The sequence below is a fragment of the Lissotriton vulgaris genome, chromosome 7 (assembly GCF_964263255.1).
Source record: "Lissotriton vulgaris chromosome 7, aLisVul1.2, whole genome shotgun sequence".
In the NCBI taxonomy this organism is placed as follows: domain Eukaryota; kingdom Metazoa; phylum Chordata; class Amphibia; order Caudata; family Salamandridae; genus Lissotriton; species Lissotriton vulgaris.
The window spans coordinates 1,346,444,531-1,346,463,032 of NC_141695.1; the positions used below are offsets into that span (position 1 = coordinate 1,346,444,531).

An 18,502-nucleotide genomic window follows, 5' to 3' on the forward strand; every position below is an offset into this window, starting at 1 on the left:
CATAGTCCCTTACAATTCCACAAAGTATTGTATTTTAGTCAATTATAGTATCACACTTTTCCAGGAGAGTACCACAGTGTAACTCTGCTTTACAGATTGGCGTTGTTTGTTTAACAGAAGCATTTTTTTGCAGCTGAGTCTTTTGCATGTTTACTGATTGCTCATTCACAGATTATCAATTCTCTTTTACAGTACACAATTCCCGCATCAGAGACTACCTACGCCTGCACTTTCACCCAGCTTCCCTCGGTTACAGGCAAGCATCATATCTACAAGGTAGGGGTGGATCTATATACTATGTTGTACTAAGGCAACCATTTTTAGACACTAATACCTGTTTTGATAAAGTCCTGTAGTAGGAGGACCTTACAGCATGGTTTGTGCAGTATAAAGTAAGCATCACAAGGATGGTGTGAACATAGCGTTTCTCCTTGGCAGCACAGTGATGTCAAGCACTTGATTTAGAAAAACAGTCTTGGACCCAATGCACTGTATTCAGTCTGTGAATTTGAGTCACATTTGACCGTTTTGTGGGATGACCTGCCCAATACCTGCCAATACCTTGCAATACCTTGCAGGGCCTTGTCTTCAAATCTTAGGTCCTCACATGTTTAGAAGCCTATGTTAATATGTTTATCGGATTTTTCCCCACCATTTACTCATAAGGTATGCAAGCATTGTATGTACACATTGAGGGGAGAGGATGTAGCCTTACAGCTAGAGCGGTCGACCTCGAACTGGGGAACCGGGTTCGAGTCTCGGCAACGAAGCTCAACATCCTGTGATTCTGGGCAAACCATTTAATCTCCCCATGCCTAACAAAAAATAATGTGTTCTTCTGTAACAAAACTGGTGCTCATGTAAAGCGCTGTGATACCCGATGTCTCGGGTCTAGTTCACGCTATATAAAACTCTAAAAAATTAGATTTAAAAAAAACCACAGATGTAATTAAAGTATTTATTCTTTTCGCTTTTTGAATTGCAGATATGTTTTAAAAAGCATGGACTTAGCTCGCAAGTATCTTTGCAAACAGACTTTCCTATTCCAGAAAAGTATCAAACACTTCTGTGGAGTAAGCGCTGCGAAAATGATAATACTACCCTGGAACAGAGTTGGCCACATATTAAATTTGCAACAATTATTAAATGTGCAAAGTTTTAATAACAAGCATTTGCAATGCAATAGGTCTCGCATTAGGAACGTTTGAGCTATTGGTCTTGTAAATAACACATTTTTTACTTATGTGTTGGTTTTGGAAATAGCGAATTTAATAACTTTGTCATTTACAATGCCAATAGTTTTAACTTTTGCAAATGTGACACCTATAGCATTTGTAATGCAATATGTGGTGTATTTACGTGACTTAGATGTATTGATATTACAAATAGCAATAGCTTTACATTTTTTTAAATAATTAATACTTAAATAAAACTTATTGTAATTTATAATGACAATAGCTTAAACTTTTGTAAATAACTTTTGTGAAGAATCTGTTCATTGTATTTCATTGTGACAAAAATCCAGGAACAGAAGTGAAATATTAACATCTTTTTGTGACATTTGTAATAAATCTTGAAACATTGAGAGAACATATTTGAACCAGTTATTGTTGAACGGTTGCACAGATTGATGCTGCGGTGGTGCTGAGGGATGTTTTGGTGGTGACGAGTGATGCTGTGGAGTTCAGTGATGCTGTGGTAGCGCATAGTGATGTTGTGGTGCCCCTGAGTGATGCGGTGGTGGTGCTGAGTGATACTGTGGTGATGCGATAGATAGAGTGAGTGCGATAGATAGAGGGAGGTCGATAGATAGAGGGAGGGCGTTAGATGGATGGAGGGATCGCGATAGATAGGTAGAGGGAGGGCGATAGATAGAGTGAGGGCGATAGATAGACATATAGATAGAGTGAGGGTGATCGATAGACAGAGTAATGGTGATAGAGTGAGCGCGATAGATAGACAGATAGAGTGTATTTATGTTGCATTGAGTTGAGTGTAATTATGAGGTGTGTAATTATATGGCACTGAGTGGTATTATGTGGAGTGTATTTACGTTGCATTGAGAAGAGTATAATTATGTGGTGTGTAATTATGTGGCACTGAGTGGTAATATGGGTAGTGTATGTTGTATTCAGTAGAGTGTAATTATGTGGCGTGTAATTATGTGGCACTGAGTGGTATTTGGAGTGTATGTTGCATTGAGTGCTGTGTAATTATGTAGCATTTATTTATATGGCACTGAGTGGTATTGTTTGGAGTTTATGTTGCATTGAGTGCAGTGTAATTATGTAGCATATAATTATGTGGCACTGAGTGGCATTGTGTGGAGTTTGTGTTGCATTCAGTAGAGTGTAATTGTGTTGCGTGTAATTATCTGGCACTGAGTGGTATTTGGAGTGTATGTTGAATTGAGTGCAGTGTAATTATGTTGCATATAACTATGTGGCACTGAGTGGTATTTGGAGTGTATGTTGCATTGAGTGCAGTGTAATTATGTGGCGTGTAATTCTCCAGTATTACATCTTTCATAGATTCACATGCTTGTATCTTCCCCGTCGTCATGGTGGGAGTCTCACGGTAACAGAATGACCAAAGCAGTATCATAGAGAAGAAAACTGCATAGAAAAACCCCATAGGGACTGTAGTATTTGGTTACCAGACCAAGTCAGCCTATCAGCATTGCTGCCCTGCCCTCACACTCCCCAGCAGAAGCTTCCTGCCTCAGATTTCCAACCGCCTTCGTGTGAGAAAGGAGTCTCCCTGAGCTCTGCTCAGTTTACTGTTCCTGAGTGAACTATTGACCTTTTACTTCTGCTGTCTTGTCTACTGGATTAAGGTATTGTGTATACCTATTTTCTTCATTATGGCTGAAAGCTCTAAAAAGAGGCTGTTCAGGCCTTGAAGATCCTGTGGGAAGGCCAGGCTTTACTCTGAAGATCCACACAAGGACTGCCTATACTGTCTCCACCCTAAGCATGTTGCTAAGGATTGTAAATATTGTAGAACCTTTTCTGTCAAAACTCTTAGGGACAGAGAGGCTCGATTGCTGTTATGGCTTCAGAAGAAGAAGGCCACATCAGACACAGATTCTGGGGAGGAATCTTCAAAAATGACACCTAAAAAGAGAAAGGCCTCTTTTCCTGAGGAGAAAGTGGAGCCTAAGAAATCTAAATCTAAAGAGAAAGCAGCGTCCTCTCTCCCTATTACTCCTCTGAAGAAGCTTTCAGGTCTGAAAGGGACAGGGTTTGCTCCGTCGACCAGTTCCCTAGCTTCTACTTCAAAATCTGTGGAAAAATCTTCAGCTCCGTCGACGACTTCACCGTCGCCGACGACTGTTTCGACGACGACGGCTTCGTTGACGATAGGATCTAAAGCAGCGTCGACGTCGACAACGTCGACGACAACAACGTCGACGAGTAAGATTATCCCGTCGACGAAGAGACCGTCGACGGCGACGACGACGACATCGTCGACGAAAGACTCGACGACGAGGATGTCGACGGGGGCCTCGTCGACGGTGGTCCCGTTGACGACGGCTGTGGTGACGACGGCTCCGTCGACGGTGACCGCGTCGTCGACGACACCGTCGACGAAAATCATACTTTCAACGGCAAAGGCTTTTAAATCGCCACAGTCGAAGACTATGATTTCTATCCGGTCATTTCAGTCGTCCAGGGGATCGGCGACTATCAGCAAATCTGCGGAATTCACATCTTGGATGCAGATTTCACCTCAACCCCCATCTTCTTTATTGGAACAAGACTCAGATGGAGAGGAGTCCTCAGGTGCTGCCTACAGCCCTTCACAGCTCAGAATAAAGAGCCAGGACACAGACGAAGAGGAGGTATTTTCCTTCAAGGACAGGGCTCAGTCCTCTAGATATGAGTCTTTCCAGGAAACATGTGATTATAATGAGGAGGAAGAGCAACAGGAGGAATCACGAGAGGAAGAGCGACAGGAGACAGTTTCCATACCTGTGTCTCTTGTATCTGACCTCAGGTTCATGATAAATGACTACTACCGTCGTTTTCCTGAGGCAAACGCCCCTCAATCATCTACTCCGGTGGCTTCCTCACAACCTCCAAGGACACAATCTACCTCTCAAGAGCAGGGGGTGAGATCACCGCCAGTGATAACAATAAGGGATGACCTTACGGAATCCGACGAGGATGACCAACCTGAAGAAGGGGAGCTTGTTCATGATGCTTCGGGGCAGGAATGGAATGAATACATCTTGCCATCGGCCCCGTCACCTACCCCGCTGCCATCCACCTCTCCTTCTCAAGACATCGGAGGGTTCCATGACATCATGGAGAAGGCGGCGAAGAGATTTAATTTGGATATGGAAGTTAAAGAAACGGAATGTTTCTTGTATGATTTCAAGGATGATGCCAGGAAATCAACTCGATCAATACCGATTATCCCTCACGTTTGGGAAGAGGGCCTAAAAATTTTAAAGACACCGGCTTCCATAGCGGTTTCCGTTCCAAGAATCGGAAAAAAAGTATAGAGCGCCAGAGTCTGCTGCAGCCTGTCTAATAGGACACCCCAGACCGGAGTCAGTTGTGACGCAGGCGGCGCAGAGGAATTCTAAGAACCCGGTGGCTACTTCCTTGGTGCCACCAGACAAAGAAGGACGGAGAATGGACGGTGCAGGTAAGAGGTTTGCGGTCATGGCAGCCTCTACTATTAAAGCAGCCAATGCTATGGCCCTTATTAGCCGTTTCAACAGGCAAATGTGGTCAGATCTGGCACCCATACTGTCTGCGCTACCAGACGATAGAAAGGAGGAAGCAGCGGCTATCCTCAAAGACGGAGCGAAGTCTGCTGCTGAATCAATTGACATCGCCATGGACGTTTCATCTATGGCTTTCAGACAGATGGCTGGGGCAGTTTCACTTCGCAGACAAGGTTGGCTTAAAGCAACATTGTTTTGTCCAGAGGTGCAGGCGAAAATTGTGGATATGCCATTTGATGGCGAAAATTTATTTGGGAAACATATAGACGAATTGCTACAAGGCATCAAATCTGACATGGATACTGCTAGAGCGCTGGGGTCTCTTCAGCAAGGACGGTTTCAGTCCTTTCGTAAAAGGGGTGCAAGAGGTCAATTCAATCAGAGATCCTCATATCAGACCAACAGATATCAGCCTTATAACCAACAGGGATATCGAAAATACAACTCAAACACCCAGTACAGGCCACCATGACGATGATGCACCATGAGACTCCCACCATGACGACGGGAAAGATACAAGCATGTGAATCTATGAAAGATAATACTGGAAAACTATAGTGTACAGGTAAGTAACTAATTCCTTATGTGGCACTGAGTAGTATTTGGAGTGTACGTTGCATTGAGTGCAGTGTAATTATTTGGTGTGTAATTATGTGTCACTGAGTGGTATTTGGAGTGTATGTTGCATTGAGAGCAGTGTAATTATGTGGTGTGTAATTAGGTGGCACTGAGTGGTATTTGGAGTGTATGTTGCATTGAGCACAGTGTAATTATGTAGCATATAATTATGTGGCACTGAGTGGTATTGTGTAGAGTGTATCTTGTATTCAGTAAAGTGTAATTGTGTGGCATATAATTATGTGGCACCGAGTGGTATTTGGAGTGTGTCGCATTGAGTGCAGTTTAATTATGTGGCGTGTAATTATGTGGCACTGAGCGGTATTTGGAGTGTATGTTACATTGAGTGCAGTGTAATTATGTGGCGTGTAATTATGTGGCACTGAGTGGTATTTGGAGTATATGTTGCGTTGAGTGCAGTGTAATTATGTGGCGTGTAATTAGGTGGCACTGAGTGGTATTTGAAGTGTATGTTGCGTTGAGCGCAGTGTAATTAGCATATAATTATGTGGCAGAGTGGTATTGTGAGGAGTGTATGTTGGATTCAGTAGAGTGTAATTGTGTGGCATGTAATTATGTTGCACTGAGTGGTATTTGGAGACTGTGTTGCATTGAGTGCAGTGGAATTAAGTGGTGTGTAATTATCTCAGACAACCGGCGGCTCAGGAGCATTCAGAGGAAGCTAGGGGACGGCGCTTGTCTTCAGCGGGGCACACGTGAGAGCAGTGCAGGTATTGTGAGCGAAGAGTAAGCCTAGGAGGCACTGTTCAGCTGGAGCGGCGGCGACACGCCCACACTCCAACCCCAGCAAATCAACTGGCAGCATGGGTCTCGCAGGTCTGCACTTCCCAGTAAGCTCTGTGATTGGCTAGAAAGACATGACCCGCCATAAAACTACGCTCAGAAAGAAACCATTCTTTACCTTGCGCCAGAGAAGGACGGCCCTGCTGCTGCTGCACTGGCATGAAGACCCAGCCGCACATGTGCGTTCACGACCTGCACGCAGTCGTCTATGATAAAAGGCGCCTACGGAGAGCTAACTCGGAAGTTCTAGATAGTGACACGCCAGAGAGCGCCACCTGCGACGAAAACCAGGTGATGCGGCGGAGATACCAGGGAAGTCGTGACAAAAGAGCCAGGTGAGCGGGGGGTGGCTGTGTGTGTGTGTGTGTGTATGCAGTGTGTGTGTGCGTGTGTGTGTCTGCGTGTGTATAGGTGGGTGTAGGTGTGTGTGCGCATGCGTGAGTGTGGCTGTGATTGAGAGAGGCTGATTTACTGTGACTGTGAGACAGGAGATGTGCACGGCGCCAGCTGGGCGTGCGCACCCACGAGGTGAAATCGCTGAGGGCTTGCGCGTGCACATCCCCTGTCTCACATTCCCGGCAACTCTGCAACAATAGGTCTTTCGCTGGACACCAGCGAGACCTAAAAAAGCATGTTTGTAGTGTTTACTGTTAAATCTGAAAAACATGGAGACATATTTCACCTGGTGTACAGTCAAAATATCGACTCCAAAATATCGATTGGACATAATTTCGAGTTTTAAATATCGATTGGACAAAATATCGAATGGACAGAATATAGATATCAAAAATATCGTTTTTAAGGTAAGTAATGTAATATCAAATGTTAAAAATATAGAAAGTTAAAATATCGAAGTATATAATATAGATTGTTAAAAATATCGATTTTTTATTAATATCTCATTTTTTATAGTGTTTTTTTATGTTATAATATGTGTGAAGAGTTTGTATTAATGAATTTAGTATTTTTCTTTTTTGCGTAATTTAATTCTGTAGCGGGTTGTGGGTTTATAGGGGAATAGGGTGGGAAGTAATTTAATTATAATTAATTAAATAAGTAAATTTATTTAGTGGTATTATTTTTAATTAATTGTTAATTAATTTATATTTGGTAAATAATTACATTTTTATTGGTAATTAATTGATTAATTGCTAATTATGTTAATTTTACTATTTGTTTTGTGTAGCGGGTTGTGGGTTTATAGGGGAATTGGTTGGGAAGTAATTTAATTATAATTAATTAAATATGTAAATGTATTTATTGGTATTAATTTATAATTAATTATTGGTAATAAATTATATTTTATTTGGTAATTAATTTTAATTAATTGATTAATTGCTAATTATGTTAATTTTAGTAATTTATTTTCTGTAGCGGGTTGTTAGTTTATAGGGGAATAGGGTGGGAAGTAATTTTTTTATAATTAATTAAATAAATAAATTAATTTAATTGTATTTAATTCTAATTGATTGGTAATTAATTTTTGATTATTAAATAATTAATAGTTAATTAGTAATTAATTTGTATTAATAGGTAACTAATTGTAATAATTAATGTTAATTAGTAATTTTAATTGATTAATTATAATATTATATTAAATTGGTAATTAATTTTAAATAATTTTTTATACATATTAATTTAATTTTTTTATAATAATATATGAAGTATTTACTTTCTCTAATGTTGCATTCTCTGGAGTGGGAATAGTAATTTTAACCCCTACGCTATCCAATGCTTTCCCTACTGTTGCACTAACTAGAGTGGGAATAGTCATTTTTACCCCTACACTATCCAACGCTTTCCCTACTGTTGCACTCTTTGGAGTGAGAATAGTAATTTTGACCCCTATGCTATCCAACGCTTTTCCTACTGTTGCACTCTTTGGAGTGGGAATAGTCATTTTTACCTCTACGCTATCCAACGCATTCCCTACTGTTGCACTCTTTGGAGTGGGAATAGTAATTTTAACGCCTACGCTATCCAATGCTTTCCCTACTGTTGCAGCCACTGGAGTGGAAATAGTCAATTTTACCTCTACGCTATCCAACGCTTTCCCTACTGTTGCACCCACTGGAGTGGGAATAGTAAATTTTACCTCTACGCTATCCAACGCTTTCCCTACTGTTGCACCCACTGGAGTTGGAATAGTAATTTTAACCCTACGCTATCCAACGCTTTCCCTACTGTTGCACCCACTGGAGTGGGAATAGTAAATTTTACTTCTACGCTATCCAATGCTTTCCCTACTGTTGCACTCTGTGGAGTGGGAATAGTAATTTTTACCCCTACGCTATCCAACGCTTTCCCTACTGTTGCACCCACTGGAGTGGGAATAGTAATTTTAACCCCTACGCTATCCAACGCTTTCCCTACTGTTGCACTCTTTGGAGTGGGAATAGTAATTTTAACCCCTACGCTATCCAACGCTTTCCCTACTGTTGCACTCCTTGGAGTTGGAATAGTAATTTTTACCCCTACACTATCCAACGCTTTCCCTACTGTTGCACTCTTTGGAGTGAGAATAGTAATTTTGACCCCTACGCTATCCAACGCTTTCCCTACTGTTGCACTCTTTGGAGTGGGAATAGTAATTTTTACCTCTACGCTATCCAACGCTTTCCCTACTGTTGCACTCTTTGGAGTGGGAATAGTAATTTTTACCCTTACGCTATCCAACGCTTTCCCTACTGTTGCATTCACTGGAGTGGGATTAGTAATTTTAACCCCTACGCTATCCAACGCTTTCCCTACTGTTGCACCCACTGGAGTGGGAATAGTAATTTTAACCCCTACGCTATCCAATGCTTTCCCTACTGTTGCACCCACTGGAGTGGAAATAGTAAATTTTACCTCTACGCTATCCAACGCTTTCCCTACTGTTGCACCCACTGGAGTGGGAATAGTACATTTTACTTCTACGCTATCCAACGCTTTCCCTACTGTTGCACCCACTAGAGTGGGAATAGTAATTTTAACCCTACGCTATCCAGCGCTTTTCCTACGGTTGCACCCACTGGAGTGGCAATAGTAAATTTTACTTCTACGCTATCCAATGCTTTCCCTACTGTTGCACTCTGTGGAGTGGGAATAGTAATTTTTACCCCTACGCTATCCAACGCTTTCTCTACTGGTGCACTCTTTGGAGTGGGAATAGTAATTTTAACCCCTACGCTATCCAATGCTTTCCCTACTGTTGCACTCTTTGGAGTGGGAATAGTAATTTTTACCCCTACGCTATCCAACGCTTTCCCTACTGTTGCACTCCTTGGAGTTGGAATAGTAATTTTTACCCCTACGCTATCCAACGCTTTCCCTACTGTTGCACTCCCTGGAGTGGGAATAGTAATTTTAACCCCTAAGCTATCCAATGCTTTCCCTACGATTGCACTTTTTGGAGTGGGAATAGTAATTTTAACACTTCTGCTATTGTACGGTAATAATATTGGATATTATTTAATTATTTTAGGTTACTATATATATATATGTTTTAACAAATGTGATTTTTTTTTATAACTTTTATTAATTATTTAATTATTATAAGTTAATTTAAGTATTTTTAAGTATATTTTAGTAGTTAATTTTTAATATTAATTTAATTTAACATTGTTTTTAATAAAGCCGATATTTTTATAAACTATATTTTAGTAAACGATATTTTATACTCGATATTTTTGTACTTACCTGTTTGTAGATACAAACTCGATATTCTGTCTGTCGATATTTTTTACACGATATCTGTGATAGTCGATATTCTGTCCCTCGATATTATGTCAGTGATCCATTTCACCTATATGCTGGACAGTAGTGGCTACTGAAGAAAACTCACAAAATACATTAGAATGAATAGAAGATTCGCTAGACCACGTGTTATTCATAAACATATTATACTCCTTCTCATTTTCAATAGGCTTGACTATTAAAACAAAAGTTCCAAATATAAATAATTGACCTATTAAAATTTTTTATTAATACATTATAAATATTATGCGTGAATTAGGGCCTGATTTAGAGTTTGGCAGATGTGATAATAAATCACAATCATGACGGATATCCCTTCCGCCGCATAACAAGTACCGTAAGATATAATGCATTTGTAAAGTGGGGGACGGATATAGCCTTTATTTATTAATCAGTCATCATCATATTTTTTTTTTTTAAACCTTTATTTAACATTTGCACTCAAATACAGACCCGGGCCCACAATCCCCAGGGCTGGCCGCTAAGCAGTTCAGTACAGTATCACAATCCAACTTCAAAATCATTGTCCCTGGGGAGCATAGTAACTCAAATTACTAAGCGCAGCGGTTGTAAATGCAGTTCGATGCAGAAACAGGATAGGAGGTTTTCATTTTATAATATAAAATAGGAAGGATCAGGTGTCGTACAGTGTCTCGGATCACAAAAAGGGGGCGAGCAGAAAAACGATGTGTCCACACCAAGTTGGCTACCGGGTAGATCAACGGCATTAAGACATGCGACATCAGGATAAACCAGCACATTATTAATATTAACACCATCGTTGTTGTCCGCCCCACGGCACCAAAGCCCCAGAGAGGTCAAGGCACAAGTATAGAAATAGGATGTAGAGAAAGCCGAACCCACTACACTAACCCGGAAAAAGAAAAAGAAAGAAAAGGCTAGAGAAGAGAAGAGGAAAAAGAGGCCATAGAACAAAGTTAAAATAGGTGAACTGAAATACTAAAGAAATTGCAGAGCAGCTTACATGTGATGAAACTTGATCTTCTCAGTAAGAGAATTACAAATCTTTTGGTACATACAACATAAAATGTACAAAATAGGTAAGATGCAGTAAAGTTTGAGTAGAGTACTCATCGCAGGGGCAATCACACCACTCAAACTGCCCCAAGGCAAAGCATGAGTTACATCAGAGGATACCAAATCTAAATTTAGCGAGTAGGATATGATCCCAAGTGTTGCTTACCATATCCAGATATGGTTCAGCCACCGCAGTTATACAGATCATGAGATGCTCATAGTTAAAGCTCTTGGCTTAGTCAACAGCTTCCCTCCTTGAAGCAAGGTAGTTTGCTTTTAGCCAACCTTTGTCTTTTGAGTTTAGGCTCCAAGGATTTGAAAAGATTGAGGAACTGCTCAATTTGTTGAATATGGAAGAACTATGGTATTCGTGACTCTTGTTCGCGGGACAGGCTGTCTTCAATGATTTCCCTGTCGAATGCCATTTGCGGAGTACATCAAATTAAGCACCATAACAGTAGCAGGCAGGTTTGATCAAGTACTCCGTGTATGCAAGCCCTAACTCCTCATGGATGGCAAAGGTAGGGAATCTAGTTGGTAGACCCAAAATGTGTCTGTTAACCCTATTTCCCTCCATCTGCAGTACTCTCGCATTTCTACAGCCCCACACGCCAGAGCCATAAGATAAGACAGGTAAGCACTTTCTTTTTTAGACCTCTAGGAGCCAGCCTATGGGTTGTTTACCAATAGAGGAAGCCAGGTTCAATAAAAACCTAACAGCTTTTGATATCTCAATGCCCATTTTGACAGGCCCGGTTTCCAACTTCCTTTTTAGGTCTCGGCTTCGAGACCTATTGCAGCTGAGAAGCTCCTCAAGGGAGATAGAGCGGTGCACGAGCCGACCAGGGTCTGTGGACGCGCACACACACAGGCAGGCAGGCAGGCAGTCACGAGCCGCGAACACACAGACACACACTCAGAGACAGACACACGCACGCACGCACACACACACACACACACACACACACCCTCCCTCTCTGCCCACTCCCTCTCTGCCGCCCCCCTCTACCCCCACTCACCGGGCTCTTTCCCTCGCAGCGGGTCAGTCATGGCAGCAGGCAGACTCGGTGTCTTCTCCGGCGATCTTCAGCTGATGTGCACGCCCACGCTGCGTCTCGTGCGCGCCCACCACGCTGTTTCGCGCCCGTTGATCCTCAGCTTGTTGCTTACAGCCAGTGGGTTGAACTTGAATGTACTCGACAAAATATCCTTATATAACTAAAAACTGAGCATCATCTTCATCTCACGTTTGTAAAGGTAACCATGAACACCAATTGTGTTAAAATATATTGAATACGATAGATCACCTTCCACTCGCCCATACATATACTTTAAATTCCTTATTCATGATTTATTAGAACAAAGCAACGCAGAAGATAATTTTTGGTTGTCTGTGGGTGGGGAGATGGGGTTAGCACTCTCTGCCCTCTTTTCCTATCATTGACTCTTTGGCGCTTATAGGAAAAACCCAAGCTGCTTATACTTTAGAGGAATTCTGCATAAGGATTATTATAGTGTGAGTGCAGAGTGCGCACAGTTCAGAGTGCCCAGAGTGCAGAGTGTGAAGTAGTGAGTGCAGAGTGAGTGTGCAGTGTGAATGCAGAGTGCAGAGTGCAGAATGTGAGTGCAGAGTGCAGAGTAGTGAGTGCAGAGTAGTGAGTGCAGAGTGGTGAGTGCAGAGTGGTGAGTGCAGAGTGTGAGTAGTGAGTGCAGAGTGTGAGTAGTGAGTGCAGAGTAGTGAGTGCAGAGTGGTGAGTGCAGAGTGGTGAGTGTGCAGACTACTGAGTGCAGAGTAGTGAGTGCAGAGTGCAGAGTAGTGAGTGCGTAGAGTAGTGAGTGCGTAGAGTAGTGAGTGCGTAGAGTAGTGAGTGCAGAGTGCAGAGTAGTGAGTGCAGAGTGTAGAGTAGTGATTGCAGAGTAGTGAGTGCAGAGTAGTGAGTGCAGAATGTGAGTAGTGAGTGCAGAGTGTGAGTAGTGAGTGCAGAGTGTGAGTAGTGAGTGCAGAGTGTGAGTAGTGAGTGCAGAGTGCAGAGTAGTGAGTGCAGAGTAGTGAGTGCAGAGTAGTGAGTGCAGAGTGTGAGTAGTGAGTGCAGCGTGTGAGTAGTGAGTGCAGAGTGCAGTGTAGTGAGTGCAGAGTAGTGAGTGCAGAGTGCAGAGTAGTGAGTGCAGAGTGTGAGTAGTGAGTGCAGAGTAGTGAGTGCAGAGTGGTGAGTGCAGAGTGGTGAGTGTGCAGACTACTGAGTGCAGAGTAGTGAGTGCAGAGTGCAGAGTAGTGAGTGCGTAGAGTAGTGAGTGCGTAGAGTAGTGAGTGCGTAGAGTAGTGAGTGCAGAGTGCAGAGTAGTGAGTGCAGAGTATAGAGTAGTGAGTGCAGAGTAGTGAGTGCAGAGTAGTGAGTGCAGAGTAGTGAGTGCAGAATGTGAGTAGTGAGTGCAGAGTGTGAGTAGTGAGTGCAGAGTGTGAGTAGTGAGTGCAGAGTGCAGAGTAGTGAGTGCAGAGTAGTGAGTGCAGAGTAGTGAGTGCAGAGTAGTGAGTAGTGAGTGCAGCGTGTGAGTAGTGAGTGCAGAGTGCAGAGTAGTGAGTGCAGAGTGCAGAGTGTGAGTAGTGAGTGCAGAGTGTGAGTAGTGAGTGCAGAGTAGTGAGTGCAGAGTGGTGAGTGCAGAGTGGTGAGTGTGCAGACTACTGAGTGCAGAGTAGTGAGGGCAGAGTGCAGAGTGGTGAGTGCGTAGAGTAGTGAGTGCGTAGAGTAGTGAGTGCGTAGAGTAGTGAGTGCAGAGTGCAGAGTAGTGAGTGCAGAGTGTAGAGTAGTGAATGCAGAGTAGTGAGTGCAGAGTAGTGAGTGCAGAGTAGTGAGTGCAGAGTGTGAGTAGTGAGTGCAGAGTGTGAGTAGTGAGTGCAGAGTGTGAGTAGTGAGTGCAGAGTGCAGAGTAGTGAGTGCAGAGTAGTGAGTGCAGAGTAGTGAGTGCAGAGTAGTGAGTGCAGAGTGCAGAGTCGTGAGTGCAGAGTAGTGAGTGCAGAGTAGTGAGTGCAGAGTAGTGAGTGCAGAGTAGCGAGTGCAGAGTGTGAGTAGTGAGTGCAGAGTGTGAGTAGTGAGTGCAGAGTGTGAGTAGTGAGTGCAGAGTACAGAGTAGTGAGTGCAGAGTAGTGAGTGCAGAGTAGTGAGTGCAGAGTAGTGAGTGCAGAGTACAGAGTAGTGAGTGCAGAGTAGTGAGTGCAGAGTGTGAGTAGTGAGTGCAGAGTGTGAGTAGTGAGTGCAGAGTAGTGAGTGCAGAGTGTGAGTGCAGAGTGTGAGTGCGTAGAGTAGTGAGTGCGTAGAGTAGTGAGTGCGTAGAGTAGTGAGTGCGTAAAAAAGTGAGTGCGTAGAGTAGTGAGTGCAGAGTAGTGAGTGCAGAGTAGTGAGTGCAGAGTAGTGAGTGCAGAGTAGTGAGTGCAGAGTGCAGAGTAGTGAGTGCAGAGTACAGAGTAGTGAGTGCAGAGTAGTGAGTGCAGAGTAGTGCGTGCAGAGTAGTGAGTGCAGAGTAGTGAGTGCAGAGTATTGAGTGCAGAGTGCAGAGTAGTGAGTGCAGAGTAGTGAGTGCAGAGTAGTGAGTGCAGAGTGCAGAGTAGTGAGTGCAGAGTAGTGGGTGCAGAGTAGTGAGTGCAGAGTAGTGAGTGCAGAGTGTGAGTAGTGAGTGCAGAGTGTGAGTAGTGAGTACAGAGTGCAGAGTAGTGAGTGCAGAGTAGTGAGTGCAGAGTAGTGAGTGCAGAGTAGTGAGTGCAGAGTAGTGAGTAGTGAGTGCAGAGTAGTGAGTGCAGAGTGTGAGTAGTGAGTGCAGAGTAGTGAGTGCAGAGTGTGAGTATGAGTGCAGAGTGTGAGTAGTGAGTGCAGAGTGCAGAGTAGTGAGTGCAGAGTGCAGAGTAGTGAGTGCAGAGTAGTGAGTGCAGAGTAGTGAGTGCCGAGTAGCGAGTGCAGAGTGCAGAGTAGTGGTGTGCAGAGTGTGAGTAGTGAGTGCAGAGTGCAGAGTAGTGAGTGCAGAGTGCAGAGTAGTGAGTGCAGAGTGCAGAGTAGTGAGTGCAGAGTAGTGAGTGCAGAGTAGTGAGTGCAGAGTAGCGAGTGCAGAGTGTGAGTAGTGAGTGCAGAGTGTGAGTAGTGAGTGCAGAGTGTGAGTAGTGAGTGCAGAGTGTGAGTAGTGAGTGCAGAGTGCAGAGTAGTGAGTGCAGAGTAGTGAGTGCAGAGTAGTGAGTGCAGAGTGCAGAGTAGTGAGTGCAGAGTAGTGAGTGCAGAGTAGTGAGTGCAGAGTAGCGAGTGCAGAGTGTGAGTAGTGAGTGCAGAGTGTGAGCAGTGAGTGCAGAGTGTGAGTAGTGAGTGCAGAGTGTGAGTAGTGAGTGCAGAGTAGCGAGTGCAGAGTAGTGAGTGCAAAGTGTGAGTAGTGAGTGCAGAGTGTGAGTAGTGAGTGCAGAGTGTGAGTAGTGAGTGCAGAGTAGTGAGTGCAGAGTAGTGAGTGCAGAGTAGTGAGTGCAGAGTGCAGAGTAGTGAGTGCAGAGTAGTGAGTGCAGAGTAGTGAGTGCAGAGTGTGAGTAGTGAGTGCAGAGTGTGGGTAGTGAGTGCAGAGTGCAGAGTAGTGAGTGCAGAGTAGTGAGTGCAGAGTAGTGAGTGCAGAGTGCAGAGTAGTGAGTGCAGAGTGCAGAGTAGTGAGTGCAGAGTAGTGAGTGCAGAGTGTGAGTAGTGAGTGCAGAGTGTGAGTAGTGAGTGCAGAGTAGTGAGTGCAGAGTGTGAGTGCAGAGTGTGAGTGCGTAGAGTAGTGAGTGCGTAGAGTAGTGAGTGCGTAGAGTAGTGAGTGCAGAGTAGTGAGTGCAGAGTAGTGAGTGCAGAGTAGTGAGTGCAGAGTGCAGAGTAGTGAGTGCAGAGTAGTGAGTGCAGAGTGCAGAGTAGTGAGTGCAGAGTAGTGAGTGCAGAGTAGTGAGTGCAGAGTAGTGAGTGCAGAATGTGAGTAGTGAGTGCAGAGTGTGAGTAGTGAGTGCAGAGTGTGAGTAGTGAGTGCAGAGTGTGAGTAGTGAGTGCAGAGTGCAGAGTAGTGTGTGCAGAGTAGTGAGTGCAGAGTAGTGAGTGCAGAGTAGTGAGTGCAGAGTGCAGAGTAGTGAGTGCAGAGTAGTGAGTGCAGAGTAGTGAGTGCAGAGTAGCGAGTGCAGAGTGTGAGTAGTGAGTGCAGAGTGTGAGTAGTGAGTGCAGAGTGTGAGTAGTGAGTGCAGAGTGCAGAGTAGTGAGTGCAGAGTAGTGAGTGCAGAGTAGTGAGTGCAGAGTGTGAGTAGTGAGTGCAGAGTGTGAGTAGTGAGTGCAGAGTAGTGAGTGCAGAGTGTGAGTGCAGAGTGTGAGTGCGTAGAGTAGTGAGTGCGTAGAGTAGTGAGTGCGTAGAGTAGTGAGTGCGTAAAAAAGTGAGTGCGTAGAGTAGTGAGTGCAGAGTAGTGAGTGCAGAGTAGTGAGTGCAGAGTAGTGAGTGCAGAGTAGTGAGTGCAGAGTGCAGAGTAGTGAGTGCAGAGTAGTGAGTGCAGAGTAGTGCGTGCAGAGTAGTGAGTGCAGAGTAGTGAGTGCAGAGTGTGAGTAGTGAGTGCAGAGTGTGAGTAGTGAGTGCAGAGTGCAGAGTAGTGAGTGCAGAGTAGTGAGTGCAGAGTTGTGAGTAGTGAGTGCAGAGTAGTGAGTGCAGAGTGTGAGTAGTGAGTGCAAAGTAGTGAGTGCAGAGTGTGAGTAGTGAGTGCAGAGTGTGAGTAGTGAGTGCAGAGTTGTGAGTAGTGAGTGCAGAGTGCAGAGTAGTGAGTGCAGAGTAGTGAGTGCAGAGTAGTGAGTGCAGAGTGCAGAGTAGTGGTGTGCAGAGTGTGAGTAGTGAGTGCAGAGTGCAGAGTAGTGAGTGCAGAGTGCAGAGTAGTGAGTGCAGAGTGCAGAGTAGTGAGTGCAGAGTAGTGAGTGCAGAGTAGTGAGTGCAGAGTAGCGAGTGCAGAGTGTGAGTAGTGAGTGCAGAGTGTGAGTAGTGAGTGCAGAGTGTGAGTAGTGAGTGCAGAGTGTGAGTAGTGAGTGCAGAGTGCAGAGTAGTGAGTGCAGAGTAGTGAGTGCAGAGTAGTGAGTGCAGAGTGCAAAGTAGTGAGTGCAGAGTAGTGAGTGCAGAGTAGTGAGTGCAGAGTAGCGAGTGCAGAGTGTGAGTAGTGAGTGCAGAGTGTGAGCAGTGAGTGCATGTCAAGGTTACAAGCACCCTTACCTGTAGGTTGCTTGATGTGGGTTTTCGCAGAGACGTTATGGGCCAACTTCCCCAAATTCTAGGCAACACCTAGTGATTGTTAAATTACACTGAGGCAATTAAATAGAAAACAGGGAGGTAGGCCGGATCGTGGACGCTACCTGCTTCCTTGATTGTCGACCTGCGAAGCAATAAGGAAAATCTTTGTAAAGACTGTTTCTTGTATTTCTAATGATATTCTCCTAACATGTCTCTAAAGATTTGCTCCTGTTCTCAAGCATAAGCCTACCTGCGACTGATAATAACGTAGCGTCGCGTCCGTGTTGTCGTCGTGAAGGAGGAAGTCTGGGCGAGGTTTTATGACGGTGCAGAAGGTTGTTTTATCAGTGATAATCCTCTGAAAGGCAATATGTAGATAAGGATTATGAGTTACTGTCTTTCTATTTTAATTGCATTACACAGTGCCTTTTACTAAAATCACCTTTCACTTACTCAGAATTCTCACCATGCTGTTCTTCTCCTTCATTTCCCTAATATGAATAATATTTAAACAAAGACAAAATATTGCAAACAACAATAACATTTGTTTTACTTTGATACTTCTCAAAGTCTTTGAATTCTTTTCAAAAAAAGTTCTTGTAAATATGCTCCTTTCTCAAAGATTCTCTACAGTCTTAATTTTCTTGAAAACTGTCCAGGTAAGTCTTTACTTCACAAATTGGCTGTAGCTTGCTTGCGATGGGCGCCTGATAATGTAAATAAGAAGGAAACCAGTAACTTAGCTTTCAAGGTCTTTCTCCTTCGTTCCAGGACGTGCTTGAAAGAATGATGACCTTCTAACTCCGAGCGCTGGGCGTTGTCTTCAGATCTCAGGAGACTCCGGGAAACCTTCGAAGGGCGATGAGGAAGGCAAAGCGCTGTTCTACGTTGGGTGTGGCTATTTATAGAAGCGCCACACCCAGCCACACCCAGGGAGCGTTGACGCATCATGCGCCAAACACCTGCGTGCCGTCTTTCAGCGTGCGCGCTGAACCGGCACCTTCGATTTCCCCTGATGACGCATCATGCGCCAAACACCTGCGTGTCGTTTTCAGCGAGCGCGCTGACCCGGCACCTTCAATCCTTGCTCAGAGCCGTTCTCTCTCCCGTCCAGTTCTACAATAAGTGATCTATTCTGAGCTTAGCTCTACTCGGCAATGATTCTAAATAACTCGGCAACAGTTCTAAAAACAACACTTGGTCAATGCAAATATCTTCGTGCAAATAAGTATGACATCAGAAGCACTTGGTCAATGCAAATATCATTGTGCAAATAAGTATAACATCAGAAGCACAGTATCTACATACACAAAAAGCATTATA

At 43.9% G+C, this 18,502-nt stretch overlaps 1 protein-coding gene across 1 annotated transcript in view; it reads left to right on the forward strand.

The window, feature by feature from the left end:
* Positions 1-18,502, forward strand: part of LOC147703663 (putative DBH-like monooxygenase protein 2) — a 301,023-nt gene that overhangs the window by 37,987 nt on the left and 244,534 nt on the right. Inside the window, exon 4 of the mRNA XM_086932002.1 lies at positions 193-276. Coding sequence (XP_086788128.1) covers positions 193-276 — 84 coding nt within the window. The remainder of the gene's footprint in view (positions 1-192; positions 277-18,502) is intronic.